Genomic DNA, 18571 nt, shown 5'->3' with positions numbered 1-18571 from the left:
GCCTCGAAGACTCTGCAGTGTTAAGGCAGATGTCTCAGCTGGTAGGATCGCAAGCGGGTGGATTTGCCTTGAATTACGACCGAGAGAGCGCGATCTTACCCTTCGATCGTGGAGGCGACGATCAGCAAATGCGGTTCGTAACAGCGCTCTGTCCTCTATATATGCAGCTCATATTTCACTCAGATTGGCTGAATTTGTGACGCGGTCCATCGACAACGCGGGTGGCGGCGTTTCTGTGAAGGCTGCGATGGAGAAGCTCGGACTACGCAAGTGTGTTTTCAAAGTGGCGCGTTGCTAATGGAGAGGCTAATCGTTGTCCAGCAACCGAGACTTGCTTCCAGGTATGGAGGTGCGCTTGCTCCCGCACCAGATCTTGGGAGTGGCTTGGTACGTCTGTCGCCTACGCCACATATGCCGACTCACATTCTGTAGGATGGTGCATCAAGAGCGTGTAGGCCCGCATAAGGGGGGCATCTTGGCGTATGTACACTATGCAGTCTTTTATGTCTGCATTATTGACCTACGATCCCTAGCGACGAGATGGGTCTCGGCAAGACTGTGCAGATGATCGCGACCATGGCCATCAACCTTCCGGAACCCGAGGAGAGCCACCGCACAACACTGATTGTTGTACCCGCAGCACTACTACTGCAGTGGAAAGACGAACTCCAAACGAAGACGAACGGCATGTTCTCGGTACACATACATCACGGCAGGGACAAGCTGAAGAGCACCTCCGCGCTCTCGAAGAAAGACGTCATTATCACCACGTACCAAACCCTCTGCCAAGACTTCGCGATCCCATCCGACATTGAGAGTGAAGACGAGATGGATTATCTGCTGGACAACGGGTATGGCGCTCGTCTCTTGAGCTTCGGTCTTCTGCTTATTACTGACTGATGTGGCCTCTGTAGAGGCTTGATGTCGCGAATGAAGTGGTATCGGGTAATCCTTGACGAGTCGCAGTTCGTCCGCAATAGGTATATTGTCTAAGGAATGCGCATACATCCCACTACTGACGCCTGAAACGCAGACGAACAAGGTCGAGCAAGGCAGTGGCTATGCTCCGCGCCAAATACAGGTGGTGCCTCACCGGCACTCCGGTCACAAATTCATTGTAGGCGTGTCTCAACTACTATGCTTTAAGGTATAGCTGAGGGCATTCATATAGGGCCGATCTATACGGTTTCCTTCGCTTCGGACGATTTCGTCCTTGGAAGTGCGTTCATGTGGCTTGTCAAAGTTTGATACCTCCGACTCATTGTGTCACTCAGCGACTGGCAAGATTTCGATGCGTACGTCGCCAAGGTGCAACTCGAAGACGCGCCGCTTGCTGGTACGTAGTTTAGTTCCGTCACAGCAAAGAATGCTCAGCGGGGTTGCCGTTGGACAGGTCTGCGCGCACAGGAAATTCTCAAGCCTCTCCTTCTTCGACGCACCAAAGATGCTGAGATCGTATGTGGTTACTCCTGCTCCTGGGCTTCCACTGAGACGACCATGCGGCTCGCTAGGAAGGAGAGCCGTTGTTGCAGCTCCCTGAGAAACATGTCGATCTCGAGTTCCTGGAGTTTTCAGATGAAGAGAGACAGGTATGAGCATAGAGACCACGCCCAGCAAGCATTGCGCTGATTGTCTGCACAGATATATGACTCCTTTGAGAAGCGTGCGCAGATGCAAATCAACCGGTATATCAGAGATAACACACTTGTTAAGAAGTACGTAATCGAGCTCGTACACTCAAATACCACAAGCTGATCAGTGTGGCGTTACAGTAATCCCGCTGTCCTCGTAAGCATCTCTGATAAATGTACCTGTGACGAAGTTGACACTGTAGCCGTGATAGGTCATGATCCTTCGTCTCAGGCAGCTATCTTGTCATCCTCATCTCATCCTCGTCTGTTCATGTTTCTCTCACTTAGCCTGCCAGTGCTGACGGGCTTTGTAGGATCAAGCGCGAGGGTTCGAAGATCCGACTATGCTTGTTGCCGGCGAAGCTGAGAAAGAGGTCGGGCGGGCCCACAAGCTCATGGGCGCCGAGTGGGTTACTCAGGTATGTCTATTCAAATCAAGATGACTTCTGAATGGTGTTAATACGCGTCTCGACTCGTCTAGGTCAAGAAGAGGTATGGTCCTATGATGCTGTCCGGGACGTGTTCTCAATCGTGATAGATTCATGGCTCGTGCACAAATGGCTCAGCTAGACTTCTCAGACGATATGGAGCAAGATGAGGAAGCGACTTGCCCCAAGTGCGGAGACCGTAAGTGGCGAAAACTGTAAACCTTTCAGTTGTTGACGCTGGCACGCAGTCTTCATGGAGGGTAGCGGCAGATTGCTTGCTTGCAGCCATGAAATCTGCAACGGTACGTACCTGCGGAGTCGCTGTAGTAGTTTTCTGATTCGCTGTCGATTATAGACTGTCTCTTGGTCCTACGCACCGAGCCCATAGAAGTGAATGGGGAATTGTACGTCAATTGCTCGTTGTGAACGACCGTTGTCTGACATCCGGCCTATTTCCAGTGGCAACGGCGACGAAAAAGAGAACCTACGTATAGAGAAGGACTTCGAAGCGGCCGCTGACAAGGGCTTGCGTCCTTGTACGTCGTCATCTAGCATTCACACTAAACATGTTACTCAACTCCTCGCAGGCCCCACTTGTAAGAAGATGCAGAACCTCACTCCCGCGCACGTGTTCCTGTCGCAGGCCTTCGAGCCTTCTCGCGACGATGTACGCTCCGCGCTTCGCCGCTCTCAGGCCGCGCGCAAACCCGCTGCAAAACCGAGCGTTGCAAAGAAGGAACCTATTAGCGTTGACAGTGACATAGAGATGAGTTCCAGCTCGGACGAAGATATGCCGGACCTCTCGGAGTTGCTCGCCGGTGTTACATCTTCGTCGCAGTCTAGTTCGGAGAAGAAGCCGAAGGAGACCAAGACCAAGGTCAAGGTCAAGGGCAGGACGGTTGTGTCAGACGAAGAGGATTCGTCCGTGGACGAGGTTCGTCCTTGGTTCCGTGGTTTGCCGAAGTGCTGACCCATCGGTGTTAGGATAATGACCTACACCGTGCCATGAACGACATCCGGGGCAAGCGACAGACACAGGTCAAGAAGGCCAAGGCTTCCTCTGATGATAGCGACAATGCCGGCCCGCGCGCGGTGCCGGAGTACATGGTAAAACGTGGAGGCGGGGCGGCGACAACATGGAGCCCAGCACGAAGATGATGGCCTTGATTGGCTACCTGCACGAGTGGGAGGTGACCGGCGACAAGACGATCGTCTTCTCCCAATGTGCGTTCCTGCGCAAGTCTCGTCTGGCTCACCTAACCGCGATGCGCCCTAGGGACGTCGATGCTCGACCTGATCGAGACACTGTTCAGCCGATATGGCATACGCAGCCTGCGCTATGATGGACGGATGTCGCGCGAGGCGCGAGAGATGGTCCTGGCTGAGTTTAGGCAGCAGGGTGGCCCGAAAGTCATACTCATCAGGTACGATACGTTTGGCGGCTGTTCACAAGGCTGAGATTGATCGCTTTCTCGCAGCACGAAGTGCGGTGGCGTGGGCCTCAATCTAGTGTCTGCGAATCGCATCATCAAGTGAGTAGTGCGGGTTTCGCTGTTGCAGTTGATACTGAAAGAGACGCCTAGCATGGACCTTTCGTGGAACTACGCGTCGGAGTCTCAGGCGTACGACCGTGTGCACCGTCTTGGCCAGGAGAAGGAGGTGTTCGTCAAGCGACTTGTCGTCAAGAATACCATTGAGGAGCGGTGAGCTGGGATGATTGATGACTGCGCGTCGAGTTGTTGTTGAAACAATACCTTCAGGATGCTGAAATTGCAGGATACCAAGACTGGTGCGTAGTAGCTTGGAGTATGCGGGCGCGTACTGTATTCATTCTCGATTCGCAGGTCTCGCGGAAGCTGCATTGGGTGAAGGAAGCGGGTCAAACTGCACAAGCTCAGTGTGAAGGAGCTTAGAGACGTACGTTCATCCACCCCAGTCGTTGATCCGCGATCATGCACTTACCTACTTGTCCCCAGCTGTTCGGCATGAACAAGGACAAACACCCGGCTGCAGGTCAACAAGTTCTGGACAATTCCGTTCAACAGTAAAGTGAGCGGCGGACCGAGATGCGTCGGACGTGGCTCTCCCTAATGTACATTATCGAATAACTTGCGCTTCTCGGAATACACTCGACCCACACCTGGGTCAGCTAGTGGTACTGATAGATCTTGCTTATTGAGTATATAGTAAGCTCTTCGTCATTCATCACGTCGTGTAATTCGTATACCGGACTATCATAATCTGCTCACTCCTCCCAAACTGCCCAGGCTCGAAACTATCCAAAATGAAGACCACTTGTCACTGTCATAGGAAGAGAGCTAGGGCACCGACGCCCACACCGACAGCCGCGTTCCAGCGATTCGCCTGTATCCCGACAGCGGCTGCCTTCGAGGGGCGCCGCACCGGCACGGCGATCGTCCGAGTCGCGACTGAGTACCTCGTCACGGTCGCGGTGGTATGTGCCCCGGTCGATATTGACCTGATCGTCGAGGTGGAAGCGACAGCGAGAAGGAGGTGCTGACGGAGCTGTGGTGGAGGAGAGGGCTGTCCCGTGCGCGTGCCAGCGAAGCTGGTCGAGTGTGAGGTCCCTGGGGTGCCGGTGCCGGTGTGGGTAGCACCTGTGGAATGTGCGGATGCGTGGGTGGCCGTCTCCCCGGTTCTGCGATGGAAATCAAGGTAAGATGAAGAACCATGAGTGCGTCTCGATCCTGGTACTGACCGGCGTTCCGTCGACGCGTGTGTGGCGCGTGGCGCGTTCTGTAGTACTGGCTGTGGCGGGATGCCGGCTGGGGACGCGCAGACTGCTACGATCCCGGCGAGGGCGAGGGCGAAGAGCAGGACACGAGCGAGGAACATCGCGAGGTCTTGGGTTTCCTTTGCGATGAGTGTGGGGGGCAGGTGGGCGAGGACCCAAGGATCCCGTCCACCGTCGTATATGTACCGCTCCTCCAAGGCCCAAGTGGACCAGTCCACCAGTCCAGATGATAGCGTGCCGCGCTTCGGATTGTGTGCGCGCGGCCTAAGCGCGCGAATTGGGCCCACTACTGACAGCTACGGACACAGCCTTCGAGCTTATCACTTTGGCCTGCATATGGCGGATGCTTGTAGATTTACACAGGCATCGCTCCCTGTAAAGCGGCCAGTGCACAGCCTGAGGTCAAGGCGCTGGATCAATATAGGTGCCGTCGGGATATTCGATTGTCAGAGCGATGCAGCTGTGTTCTGCGGTACCGGTGTCCAACTACAGTATGTCACCCAGGACCGAACAAGGTGGTGTAGATGCCGTTTGTCTGAAGTTGTTTTGAAAGCCATGATCGGTCTTCCTTTGGGCAGTGACAACTGGAAGCCTCCGCAAAACGTACGGCCGACTTCTGAACCGACCAAAGCGATGATCGCGTTCTGCATGTCTTGACATAGCTCTCGCTGGCAGTCGAGTCAGAACCCTGTGCACAAACCAAGATACGAGAGCACCAATGAAGCGGATCACGGCGAAGAGAACTTGCATTTCTGAGCCCTGTATGAATGAGAGGCTCGAACTCGGGATGCCAGCGTCGGGCACGAGGGCCAGGTGTCGGGTAGGCGCTTGGTAGCCACGTGCTATTCCCGTTAAGGAAAGTCATGAGAGTGAAAGACATGACTTGGGCACGATGGTCATGGCATGGAGACTGTTTGGAGATGACGGCCACATCACCCCGCTCCCTTGTGCACTAATTCACTCACGTCTGACAGACTTGCCCGGTGCGCAGCCAGGCTTCTGATAGTTCCAACGGCTATAAAACGAGGCCTGGCGTGCTCTCGGAACATCGTCTCTCGACCATCCCATTCCCGAACCCCCACATCTCCAATCCACACTGCACGATTTTCTCAATGACTTTTATGCGTTCTCTGATATTCGTAGTTGCGCTTGCTCTAGCCAGTGGTATAGGGTATGCTGTGCCACAAACGGAGAGCAGCAGCACGTCTTCGCTGTCTGTTCATCCCTCGGACCCGCTCAGTATCCTCCCGACCTTCAGCTTGAGCACCAGTGTGATCTCCTCTGCCAGTGTGTGAGTAGCCTCATGGACTATGACTAAAGGATAATCTGACACGTTTACAAATGATCAGGAGTTCCACGTCGGAGTAAGTTACTCTGTGCATATCCCAGACACTTGTTGATCGTATGACCAGGAGCACAGAGTCGTTCCCGAGCAGCTCATCGTGAGCAACTCATCCCATCCATAATCTTGCGGATGCGTCACATTAACTGGCATGCTCAGGTCGGAGACGTCCTCGAGCTTCTCCTCCACCCCCTCTGTCTCGGCGTCTACATTCCCGGTTTCCAGTACGAGCACCGAGACGACGCGCTCAGGGTCGGGCTCCGTGGCGAGCGTTACTTCCACCTCAACGTCGACGTCGACGAGGCAGCCCGCATCATCGTCGAGATCCACGTCGGCCCCCAGCACTGCTACTACCTCTACCGGCGCTGCGGTGGGTCTGCAGGCAGAGCAGTGGAAGCTGGCTCTCGGCGTCGGCGCCGGTGCTATTGCATTGGTCCTGTGAAGGAAGGCATACGCTGAATGCTTGATCAGTACTGGGTTGGTGCAGCGTCGTAGTGCGGAGGACGCGAACGGACAGGACATTCGATCTGACTCTGTAGGATCTAACATGCATATGACGGACACTGCTATATAATTAGCCATTCGTCACCGCACGCAATGGTATGCTTCCAGCCTGGTTCCTCCTTTCTCCCAACACCAAACCTTCCGTATGAGTCCACAGTGCTGCCGCTATTAGGCGGATCTCGTGTCCTTCTCACAAGAGGCGTGCAGACTGCGTTCGCATTCGCAGGCAGTCACATCATCAGCTGCTCCCCAGTGTTAGTGCCCGCGACCGCTCACAGTGATGCCCGTTCACGCTAGCCTAACTAGTGTGTGCGTTCGTCATCCTGGGTAAGCACAGACTTCCTCACGGGGCCAATGTGGCGCCACGACGCGACCCCGCATTCCGTTTGGTGTTTAAGTGCAAATGCCGTCGATCGCTTGGGTGCGCTCTATCTGCAAGAACCCTCAAGCTCGCGAGGCCATTTGTCAGTGGGCAACAGAAGAATGGCGGTCCGCTCCCCGACACCTGACCTGACTCCATAGCCATTCAGGTCACTTCTCTCCCAACGAACATGGGGGATAAGAAGGTAAACTGGCAGCTTGCTCTCGCTGACTGCTATCGTCGCTCTAGATAACCTGCCTCACGCCCCCTCAGCGGTCCAGGCCTACAACGTTTCGCGACGATGGTGAAGCTACCAACCAAGACGGGCGTCGCCGGCCTCTCAGGTACTCCTCTCATCGGCGCACTCACCTCTGTCTGCAGCGTCGGCTTCCTCCTCTTCGGCTATGACCTGGGCGTCATGTCCGGCGTGGTCCTCTCCAAATACTGGCTCGAGCAGATGGGCAACCCCTCGACGATCATGATGAGCACCATCACCGCGCTCTACGACGTCGGCGCGGTCGTGGGCGGCCTCGCCGCCGCGTGCACGACGGAGCCCCTGGGGAGGAAGCGGACGCTCATCCTGGGCACGACCATCCTGCTCGTCGGCGTGATACTCATGGGCACGTCCTACGAGAGGATCCAGATGATGTTCGCACGGGTCATCACGGGCATTGGTGAGTGCGCTATCACTGGCAGTCGCGTGCTCTCGCGTCTTCAAGGCTGACCCGGGCTTCGCGGCAGGGATTGGGTACATAACGTCCGGTAAGCCCGTCCTGCGCTTCGACGCGTGCGCCGGGAGAACCTCGCTGACGGACCATTTCAACCCCGCATCTTCGTGCGCACACAGTGACGCCTGTGTACCAGAGCGAGATCACGCCACCCGAGCATAGAGGATGGCAACTGTGCTGCCAGCTCACGTCGATGATCGGCGGGATAGTGCTCACCTACTGGGTGAACTACGCGTTCTACTTCTACTCGGGGCCGATCCAGTGGCGGTTCCCGCTGCTCTTCCAGGGCATCTTCGCGATTTATGTCATTTTCCTGACGATGTTCATGCCCGAGACGCCGCGGTGGCTGATTCGCCATGACCCTACGCCCGAGCGCGGGATTGAGGTGCTCGCCAAGCTGCGAGGGCTGTCTACGGACCACCCGGTGGTTCTGCAGGAAGCGAGGGAGATCATCGAGGCGATCGAGATCGAGCGCGATGAAGAAGGGACGTGGACGGACCTGTTCAAGGGCCACGGCATATCAGCGGACAAGCGACTGTACCTTGCGATCGGCATCCAGTTCATGCAGCAGATGACAGGTATGTCCTCACCTGTCAGGATTGGTGAGGGATGTCCTTCATGTGCTCTGCACAGGGATAAACATCGTGACATACTATGCACCGACTCTCTTCGAGGTCAGCCTGGGTATGTCCCAAGAACGCGCGCTCTTCTTCGGATGCTGGGTCCAGGTGTGGTAATGATAGCGTCCTTCGTCACAGTGAGTGCCGTCTTCTTACCCCTCATCGATCCCTCCGTTCAGTGGATGTGACCCGTCAGTGGTACACCATCGACCGTGTCGGCGACGGAAGCTCTGGATCAGCATGGCCCTCGGACAGATGGTTGTCCTCGTCCTCGAAGCCATCTGCGTCGCAGTGGACAACCCGAGCTCCAACATCGCTGCCGTGTTCTTCGTGTTCCTATACGAATCGTGCTTTACATGGGGTACGTTCCAGAGTATCTTCGAACGGACAGACTCCTGAACCCGTGTGACGGTCAACAGGATGGATGGCGACCGTGTGGGTGTACCCCGCAGAGATCCTTCCGCTCAAGATCCGCGCCAAGGGTGCTGCGCTCGCGACGGCTTCCGACTTCCTCGGGAACTTCCTCGTACGTATCTCCACCCAACGGAACGTAGCTCGCACTGCAGTGTCGCTCACGCGTACCACGTCTAGGTCGTAGAGATCACCCCGCCTGCGCTGCAGAACATCGGGTGGCGGACGTACGTCATCTTCGCCGCGCTGAACCTCGTGAATGCGAGCATAGTCTGGGCGTTCTACCCTGAGACAGCAGGGCAGACGCTCGAGTCGATAGACATGCTCTTCCGTGAGTATGGCTCGAGAAGGAGCGGGCACTGCAAGACAATACGGGCAGTCAAGACAGCGTACAGCCTGAGCCAGGGCCAGGACGTGGATGGACCAGCGCTCTGCAGTGGTCGGTCGTCCCGCGCGCTGACGCTGCGACGCAGCGGCTGAGGAGGGAAAAGAGGGCGGCTGCGAATGCTGATGATGGAGGTGTGTCTCGAGTTGAGGAGGTTGCAGGAGAGCGAAGCATTTCCGGCAGCATAGAGAAGAAGGCGCGGCTGAGCATGTGGAGACGGTGCTGCCCTAGGCCCAGTCTCATTCATCAGTGCGGTCACCTGTGAGCGCATCGTGTAGATGGATGTATGGTGTATGAGTTGGTAGGTCTGGTACAGACGACTGTAGAATAGATATCACGACGCCCAGTTGACATTCGCATCGAAGCTTGAGCGTCCCTACTAGTACCCTTGCCCTCCATAGTGTCCGTCAATATAGTAGACTGGCACATGGAGGGGTTCAGGCCTGAGCAGTCTTGCAGTACGTCCGGATAAGGTAAGCTGCGAGTACAGCAGACCTGCTGTTGCACACTCCTCGTCCGACGCTCCATGTGCCTTGTTACCTGTGAGAGCTGCATGAGCGGTATAGCCCACTGAATAGCTCATTCGTATGCTCCTCGTGGAATGGGCCACAGCACCCGGGAAGTGAAGAGAAAGGACTTCCAGTCCAGCTAGTACGCCACACTCAACGGGGGTGCCCCAAACCAGAGCAGAGCGCTGACTGGGTCGCTGGCAAACCGCCGCAGAATTCACTCAAACACATGGCATGCAGGCGAGCATGAAGGCGAGCACGAGAGTGGAGATAGTAATATTAGCACAATGATGACCGAACACAACAGCGAACGCGAAGACATAGGGCGGATGGCCGCCCGTCAGGGTGAACGCCAGAGAAGTCACCGCCCTTGGCAATCTTCATGCTTGGTGTAGAACATGTTCTGAACGCGGTTGCGATCTGTCTCAACCTAGAACGAAGCCGTGTGGGTAGTTCAGCGCTCGAGGCGCTCTGGAACGACAGCATCGAGGACGACGCACCGCTGAACAACCACAGTTCGAGCCCTTGGCATGTGCATGTGCTGAGCTTGTCTTGCAATGTGGGGAATTGCAGTCGAATCGCTCCCCCGAGTGATACCGCCCGTGAAAGTGCTGGTGAATTGCCGAGTAAGTCAGAGATACGAGTGACCCACAGATGATATGGTACGGCTCCCTACCTGGCATCCCCGGTAGTAATCACCTATGCTATTCATCACAGTCAGACAATGCTCCCGGAAACGTTTGCACAACAGTAAAGAAGTCTTACAATTCGTACTCGCACATATCGCCTGTAATGTGTTCGGATCGCGGTTGGGATTGTGAGGAGGCGACACTCGCTGGTAGCTCGTGTGCCGAGAGAGAGACAGGTCTTATGTCAGTGAGTTGCGCACAAACGCAGCATATATTTTTGAGGGACATGGACGTGCGCGCCACGGGCGGTGGTCATAGCTTCCTGGCAAATTGGACAGGCAACACGCTAGATCTCATCCCACGAGATAGCTGTTCAGATCTCATACAGCGGACTTGACGGTATCGGCTGCGAAGGAAGCGTCTCGCACCGCAGGTGTTCGGGATCTTCTGGCACACGCCCCGGAAAGAGCAGTTCGAAGGGAGAAGAGCAACGCGGACACAACGGTTGGGCGGCGAAGGGGCGATCACAGAGTTATCGTCTCGCCTCACCTGTTCCTCATGCCATCTTATCCTCCGCCCAGGCTTCACGGAGCCACAGAGCCTCTTCCACGCTGACACGTGTTCAATTCGGATCATGGCAAACACGCCCATCAGCTTGCAACAGACGCTGCTGACATCTCGTTTTGCATGCTTCTCGGATGTCCCCCTTACACAGAGGAAGATCTGTGGTCGAGGGAGGTCAAGGCAGTGTATCTACGTCAGGCGGTCAGTTCTCTGAGTGCGCGCAGGGATACCAATGTGCGTCCGTTATCATGGATATCTGTCGTTGGACTTGACGGTCATCGAGCTGGTGTTCCATGCTCGCGGCGCGTCGCCACTGCCGCGGGGGATGGAACAGATACCTGGCTGTTATTCTTGACGTGGCCGCGCGTCGTCTGTAATAGAGACCCTTGATACAACGAGTTTAGTGAACATATCCTGTGCCCGTGGGCGTGAGGGGGTAATGACGTGATGAACGAGCCGGCACACCTTGATGGCGAAGGCAGCGAAGAGACGTCGGGCGTGCTTGTGTTGTGCCGCATCCCAAAGAATTTGTAAGGTCTGGCGGACAGAACGAGGTAAGTACGCGCTGCAACCATCCGGCGCCGAACGCTTCTATCCACTGTGTTACTGAATGCGCCCCTCGAAAGCATTCCGAGCAACGTGCTCATCTGAAAAACTGACGACATACCCATGTACACTAGAACCACAAAGGAAGGATTATTCCGTGCGCCGATAGGCACGCGAGAACATGCCGTGGACTACGCACCTCCAGTGTGCTTATCCAGGGTCCACCAGTGAAGAGTTGCCGCGACGTCACCGCTGCCGCGCGGCCCTGGTGGAAACGCGAAGTATCAGCTGAGCCGCACATTTGTAGGCTAAGCCCGCGATCTAGTTTAGAAGTCCATAGAGCGGTCACAACATGTCCGATTATAGTAATATGTGCTACCCGCCGCCGGGATCCCAGAAGAGCAGCTGCGCACCTTCATCTCTATCTCGGCCATGCGTTGAAAGATTCGTTGAAGCCGGTAGATTTATAAATTTGAACCGCGGGTGCGTTCTTGTCGACTCTAATGCGATGCTATGCGATCTCCAAGCTTGCGAGCGCAGGCTAGAAGGTCATAGGCGTGTATGTTGCTAGACCAAGACGTGCTAGCGGCTCCGTGTCAACTTGAGTGTTTGTATCGCCGACCGAAAATCACTGGCTTCGCGAGTTGTTGCTGAAGCTTCATGTTCTTGCTGCAATTTCGATGGCCACGTCAAGTGCAGCCTGCAGGCGACATTGTCAGTACGTGAAAACGCCCTTAGTAGGAGCCCGCCATTGACACGTACACGAGTATTGAGCGCCAGCAAGGATCTAAGACACCGCAGGGAACGTCACTTTTGTGTATGTACGACAGTAGTCGCTACGTGTCAGACAGTAGTAAAGGGGTGGTCATGACAGCTTCATCGAAACGAAGACTAGTACAGGGTCTGAGGCTGCGTAGCCTCGTGAGTTTGCTCGTGAGGTTACGCCGTGCCCAACGCATGCGCAAGTTAGTTTCCCTTAGACATCGCTGATCCTGGCGCGCGCTACGGCTGCATGCTCTGTCAGTTTATCCATCTGAATTGTAGCCATGGCGCACCCAGATGAACCGTCATATATAGATCGGCGAACAAGCAACACGCGTCAACGTCCGACTATGAACGGATGTTAGGTCAGCAAGTCGAACACAACAAGATGGAAATGGCGGCGCACTCGTGGTTCCTTCATGTTGCGGCGACGCCCGTTCTACATTTCGTGTCGGCTTGCAGAGCAGCCACTAAGTATCGCTCGATTGTAGCTTTCACAAATCGAGGGTCGGGTCAGGGACCATCTAAGACATATGTACTGAAGTTAGCAAACAGGGGAAGGCCACTTCCAGCGTCTCGTACCACACACGGATCCATTGTGAGCAAAGCCTAAGCGGCCCAGGCGGCTGACATGACCGACCATCTGCACGTCCCCGCCATCCCTGCTTCCTGAAAACGCTGAGGTCACTGGTGTTAACTCCTCTGTCACATCAATTCTCTGCGGTTCATCGACCGCCGTTTCAACTGTTCCCCGCGCTCATCGTTCCCACAGTGTTAGTATGAGGCACTAGAGCTTCACTCACATTTCGATGGTCCCGGGCCGACAACCACTCAGTGTGTCTTCGTTTTCGATGATCATGGGTTTCGGGAGCTGCAGTACCGTGACAGTCAAAGACCTGAGAGATCACTACATAAGTAGTGGACATCATAGTGCTGTAAGAAACGTGAAACGAGATTTGAACGAGATGTAAGTAACTTCGTAACCTTACTTAGATCACGTGGTCTGACATTGTGGTTGAACGGGCGCCTGTCAGACTGAAGTCCGATGTCTTCGAGAATCGACGCGGACGTAAGTTAGCGATGTTTGTCTGCTCCGTGGTCACTCACTACTAGACTTCACTAGCTTCACTGGCGACCACTCGTAACTACTAGTAGTACTTCTAGATCCTCGACTACAGTGACACTGACAGCATCTGGTTCGTTGCATCTCGGCTCGTGTCATGCTTTCGGCATTTGTTGACTGTATTGTTCGGCCTTGCAGTGAGAAACCGCGTCAGGTCGCGCTAATATGTCACTGGAACAATAGAACGACTTATTCAATACATAAGGTACGTCGCCACGTCGCTCCGCCGGTGTCCGGAGATATGTAAAGGACGAAAATTGATGGCGCCGTCGTGACTCTGCCATGTTGCTTCCTGCGGTTTCACCGTCTCTTCCTCGTGTGTCCCAGGTACTATGCCGAACATGTCATGCATGTGCGAGACTAGATGAAAGGGGAACGTGGGCAAAGCTGTGGCGCCAGTCAGCTCAAGTAAGTACTGGCGTCCATCTCCATCATATACTGGCATCTTGGGTCTGGCCGGCATTATCGGGCACCCGAGCTCTAGAGCTTCATGCTTCTGTATTGGTGTTGCTTGTATTACTGAAGCATTGCAAATCGAAGGAACAGCTAAAACGCTTACCTATCTTGCGGAGGTGAAAGGAACCGCCGCGCCAGCCTCGTGCAATGTCGACATGTAATGCAGATCAGGACTCGATGGCCCGGTATCGCGATTGCGCCATGCATCGGGCAGTTGGCTGGGCAGGGATGTAGACCGTGAGAGCTGACAGGACCCGATCTCGAGAGAAGTTGGATTGTTCAACAGAGTCAACAGATACTTATATGTGAGCTCTATACCTTCTGCCGGCTGCCGAGAAGACCGACCTATCTTCAGACTCATCGTTTGGGCGCAATTGTTCAAGGCAAACCATCGGCGGGCGACCCGGGCTCTCGCGCGGGAGTATCCCGATGCTAGCGTCTGGGGCTAACCACTCCCTTTATAAACGATCGTTGACAGGATCGATATCTCGCAGTCGTGCCTCTGAGCCCGATCCCCGATGGAGTTTGTCCTCTTCTCTCTGGCATCGTCCTAGTAGGACTCCTTATGCTCTGGATATCTGAGAATCGAACAGCTACTGCTTATCGACTACCCCCAGGACCGAAGCCGTTTCCCTTTCTCGGTAACGTCCATCAACTGCCTTCCATTTGCCAACAGAGAACGTTTAGAGAATGGGGAGTACTGTATGGTGAATTGATAGAGGGTATAGGTGTGGATGGATCGTGCTGATGAACGTCGATTCAGGTGACATCGTCTACGCGCGCCTTTTTCGAACACCGGCAATTATAATCAACTCCTTAGAGGTTGCGCAAGACCTACTTGACAAAAGAAGCGCGAAGTACTCGCATAGGCCCCGGTTCATCTTACTGCAGGATTTGTACGGACCTCTCAGACTCCTGTGCAAATCGCTTACTGACGGCACCCTCTGGCTCAGGATGGGATGGGACGTCCTAACGCACTTTTCATACGGAGAGCGGTTCCGAAAACACCGCCGCTGGATTTCCAGCGCCTTTCAAGACAAACACGCTTTACTTAGCTACCGCAACATTCAACGAAGAGAAGTTTATACCCTCCTCTCTGGCGTGCTCGAGACGCCTGAGCAATTTATGCCTCACATCCGAAGGTTAGTACTTGTCGGCGTCTCTCCTCCATTCCCTCATGGTTTTACAGATACGCTGCGGCGCTCATAATGGAGATAGCCTACGGTCACCGCGTCCAGTCGGCGGACGATGAGTATATCCACATCGCGGAATCTGCTGGGAAAGAAACCGTTGAGTCCGGGAACGCCGGGTCAATGATTGTTGACTTCTTCCCTAGCCGTGAGTGTCCTATCGATTGATTGTGCGGTACTCGACTAAGGGTGTGTGTGCTGGCTAGTACAATACCTGCCCATGTGGCTTCCGGGCGCGGGATTCAAGCGCAAAGCTGCGGATGTGAAGAAGGTAGTGCAGCAGATGTTCGACACCCCGTTCGAGATGGTGCGAAATGCTATGGTGAGTAGATTGGTCTGCCGCCGGTTGCAGTCTCATGAGCGCCACAGGCATCCGGAACAGCGTCTCCGTGTTTCACGGTCGCTTTACTGGAGGAAGTCCTCCGGCAGGGCTCCCTTAGCAAGGAGGACGAGGACGACATCAAGTCAGCAGCGGGGGTCCTATATGGAGGCAAGTACTATATAATTCTACACCATCGTATCAGTCTGAATCTTCATACTGTCACTAACAGCGGCGACGGATACGGTAAGCACTTTCACGCTTAGGGCGTGCTTAGCGCAGGTAAATGCTCACGACTGTCACAGACGGTGGTAATACTGTCGACCTTCATCCTAGCTATGCTTCTGCACCCCGAAGTATATACGAAGGCCCAAGCAGAAATGGATCTCGTTGTCGGTACCGAACGGCTGGCTGACTTCGATGACAGGGAGGCATTGCCTTACTTGGAGTGTGTCATACGTGAAGTATTCCGGTAAGGGGATCAGCTTATGTGGCACTTGTGTGATTTTTAATCTGCGTCGTGCAGATGGAATTGTCCTGTACCACTTGGTGTGTTCCGAGTAGTACAGCGCCCGTTGAATTTGCCATGTCCCAACTAATACCTGTGCAGGTATTCCTCACAGAACGATTCAGCCCGATAAATATCGAGGTTATGGTATACCTGCGAATTCGATGGTGATTGCGAATATATGGTATGTCCATCTCAATTGCTGAGAAATTCATCTGGATGGTCAAAATAACGTAGGGCAATGACACAAGACGAAGAATCGTATCCGGAACCAGAATCATTCCGGCCGGAGCGATTCTTGGAGATGGACCAGCAGACCTTGCAACTACTTGAGCCTCGCAATATCGCGTTCGGATTTGGTCGCCGGTAGGTCCCTTCAGTGTAAGTTCATCATCACAGCGAGTTCAGTGTCCCTCCCTTCGGCGCAATAGTGTGTGTCCCGGGCAGCAGTTCGCAGACACTACCATATGGCTCGCAGTAGCCAGTTTCGTTGCAACCGTCAACATAAACAAAGCCATGACTAAAGATGGCGACCCAATCACACCTCTGGCGGAGTTCGTGCCGGGCTTCGTGAGGCGAGTCGTCACCTGGACCGTCGTGATTCTAGCTACTGACCGGTGTAATAGCCATCCCAAGGACTTCGCGTGTGCCTTTACTCCGAGATCGGGGAAGGCTACTAAAGTAGTCTCGGACATGAGGGACATGAGTGTCTGACCAAAATTTCATATCCGCTGGTCGTTGACTGCGCTCGTATGGTCGCGGAATTTACATTACTGATACATGGTGCTTCACCCCTGCATCTCATGTGCTCTATCTACTTCGTATTTCCAGTATACAGTACTAGTCAGCAGCATTCGTGTCCTATCTTATGTTGCCAAGCCCCGAGTGGATTTGACAAAGACTGTGCCGAACGTGCGGTTGACGTATCACCTAGGCAAGATTGAACACAGCGGGAAGTATTATAGTAATCTGCCCACCGGGCCCAAGCACGCTCTCGGTCGCATGAACCCTCAAAGTGCATTTGTATAACCGCCAGCTTTCAGTAGGTAGGCCTTACCGAGCCTAACTCAGTAGGGTTCTTGGTGTTGACACTGAGCACTGCTGACCATAAGCGCACCCCAAATTTCCACATCACCGTGAACAGAACACAATGGGCTCGAGACACGCTTGTACCCAGATGATTTTATGAAATATTGCCGATGAAGTGCACAAAGCGTGGACACAGAAGCAGCCCATCGTGCGCGCTGGATCAGTGTGTGGCTCAGATCAACGACACTCTTGACGGTATTACGGACTACAAATTTACTCTCTTTGCACGTTATAGCATCCAGCATTTGAAATAGTGGGCGAGACGCGCCCAAAGCCACAATTCAAAGAGTCCGGACAGGTAGGGAAGAAGTCAATCACAGCGAAAGCGCTACGCATGGGAGGCCGGCATCAGAATTAAACGTAATTTGCTGAGCGACGTGTCTGACACGTTCCTCGTTCGATGGTATCCTTCAAGACGGCTGTTAAGAAGCCCATCTAGATAACACGCCCAAGAGAAAGGCACTGCTATTCTCGGTCACTCAGGGCGTGCACGCGTACGTAGCGGTCACGGTGGCGGATGCTGCCATTGCGTGTCCAGCAGTCTGGTCTCCGGTACTGCTGAATTCAAGTATCTTCGTGGCGCCTTGAATGCCTGAAATTTGAGCATAATCTGTACTATGGGACTCGCCTGAAATTGTATCTCAGGTCTGGTAGCACGTCGAGACTCGAGATTTTGACCCGTAGTACTAGCCCGACCGGCCTCGCGTGCCATACGAATGTGACCGAGGCCGTGTTCATTCAATTAAATGCGCAACCTTACCTAGAAAATAGACCCCCTGGATTGGGCTGTTGGCAGCGCACCGACGCAGCGGGTCCGTTGTCCATGAGAATGTCCGCTCCTCTCGCAATGTCTGAGCGGACATCCTGACTCTTCAGGTCAAACCATTTGATGCGGACTATCCAAGACTGCAAGGAGCTCGGGCATCTCGGACTTTATTCACTGTTCAGAAATGTTAAGCTTGTCTGTGGCGCAGAGTGTCGAAGTCACGACTCGCCTTGAGCAACTCGATCGGCCAGGTCGAGAAACCTCGGGGCTGCACTACTCACGCCTCTATTCTCTTCCCCACATGCCAGGCGCGACATCGAAAGCGGTGCATGCGCAATGATATCTGTACGCAATTTTATAGGTAGGCCGCGGTACCCGCGGTGAACGATCTATAAGCGAGGATTCAGGTTATACACATGTGGTAATTGAGGGACTGTTCAAGAACGAAGTGATAGCTGTCGTGTTGCCGTCAGGATACCAGTGAGCATACTCGAAGTGAAATGATGGGTCGATTGAAGTCGGAGATGATACACGGCACTTCCTGGAGGCAGGTGGAAGGGTCATACAGTGTCACATCGTAACTGCAAATGCATTGAAAGCCCTGAAGCTGTAATTGACAGCGGCAGCCAGAGCCACTCTCCAGCACTGTATCTCACCTATGATTCCCAAGCACGAATGTATTGAAATGAATGACAGCAGTAAGTAGACCTACCTTCAGTGTGATCTTGCAGTTTCGACGGCCTGGTGGCATGTTTGAGATCTCAGATGGGCCATTATAATCACCTTCAGCCACTGAGTGCCTCGTTTCGGCCGCAGTCTAAGTGGCGAAGGTCAGAAGTTGGACCCCTACAGTATACCAAGAGCCTCAAGCTTCAAAAACCTCAGTGACAGTCTCCCATAGGTCCGACGTCGTGTACTCACTGGCACTAGTACTCTTCGTAGTAC

At 54.2% G+C, this 18571-nt stretch overlaps 5 protein-coding genes across 5 annotated transcripts; 3 read left to right on the top strand and 2 right to left on the bottom strand.

Moving 5' to 3' along the window:
- Positions 1-247: 247 nt before the first annotated feature.
- B0H18DRAFT_1086095 (P-loop containing nucleoside triphosphate hydrolase protein) lies at positions 248-4048 on the top strand (the record flags this gene model as incomplete). The annotated part of the gene is made up of 24 exons (XM_048031993.1): positions 248-270; positions 322-387; positions 433-480; positions 534-851; positions 915-980; positions 1034-1117; positions 1172-1219; positions 1275-1336; positions 1516-1589; positions 1642-1731; positions 1844-1894; positions 1946-2050; positions 2198-2258; positions 2308-2361; positions 2415-2463; positions 2519-2595; positions 2647-2993; positions 3044-3159; positions 3180-3283; positions 3336-3483; positions 3538-3591; positions 3643-3762; positions 3820-3852; positions 3931-4048. 24 exons carry the CDS (start codon positions 248-250, stop codon positions 4046-4048), a joined length of 2316 nt encoding a protein of 771 aa, XP_047890928.1.
- A 315-nt stretch (positions 4049-4363) lies between these two features.
- B0H18DRAFT_956604 (uncharacterized protein) lies at positions 4364-4915 on the bottom strand (the record flags this gene model as incomplete). The annotated part of the gene is made up of 2 exons (XM_048042475.1): positions 4364-4718; positions 4779-4915. The coding sequence occupies 2 exons, from the start codon at positions 4913-4915 to the stop codon at positions 4364-4366; spliced, it is 492 nt and encodes a 163-aa protein (XP_047890927.1).
- A 1011-nt stretch (positions 4916-5926) lies between these two features.
- B0H18DRAFT_956603 (uncharacterized protein) lies at positions 5927-9260 on the top strand (the record flags this gene model as incomplete). The annotated part of the gene is made up of 12 exons (XM_048042474.1): positions 5927-6105; positions 6164-6178; positions 6235-6256; positions 6316-6526; positions 6735-6756; positions 7295-7695; positions 7869-8327; positions 8383-8433; positions 8478-8506; positions 8598-8730; positions 8789-8895; positions 8961-9260. The coding sequence occupies 12 exons, from the start codon at positions 5927-5929 to the stop codon at positions 9258-9260; spliced, it is 1929 nt and encodes a 642-aa protein (XP_047890926.1).
- A 651-nt stretch (positions 9261-9911) lies between these two features.
- Positions 9912-10833, bottom strand: B0H18DRAFT_1020742 (uncharacterized protein). The gene is made up of 3 exons (XM_048029499.1): positions 10440-10833; positions 10175-10378; positions 9912-10104 (listed from the first exon to the last, which is right to left on the bottom strand). The coding sequence occupies exons 2-3, from the start codon at positions 10355-10357 to the stop codon at positions 10036-10038; spliced, it is 252 nt and encodes an 83-aa protein (XP_047890925.1). The 5' UTR covers positions 10358-10378; positions 10440-10833; the 3' UTR covers positions 9912-10035.
- Positions 10834-14084: 3251 nt separating this feature from the next.
- B0H18DRAFT_543271 (cytochrome P450 monooxygenase) lies at positions 14085-16699 on the top strand. The gene is made up of 13 exons (XM_048038540.1): positions 14085-14461; positions 14518-14650; positions 14708-14896; positions 14944-15092; positions 15151-15266; positions 15314-15434; positions 15496-15509; positions 15569-15735; positions 15790-15812; positions 15874-15955; positions 16009-16137; positions 16203-16346; positions 16398-16699. The coding sequence occupies exons 1-13, from the start codon at positions 14320-14322 to the stop codon at positions 16483-16485; spliced, it is 1497 nt and encodes a 498-aa protein (XP_047890924.1). The 5' UTR covers positions 14085-14319; the 3' UTR covers positions 16486-16699.
- The last annotated feature ends 1872 nt before the right edge of the window (positions 16700-18571 follow it).

The sequence above is a fragment of the Fomitopsis serialis genome (genome assembly GCF_022376445.1).
Source record: "Fomitopsis serialis strain Sig1Antser10 chromosome Unknown B0H18scaffold_59, whole genome shotgun sequence".
NCBI classification, from domain to species: Eukaryota; Fungi; Basidiomycota; class Agaricomycetes; order Polyporales; family Fomitopsidaceae; genus Fomitopsis; species Fomitopsis serialis.
Note: the sequence above shows the minus strand (reverse complement) of the source record. Positions and strands in the feature narration are given on the sequence as shown.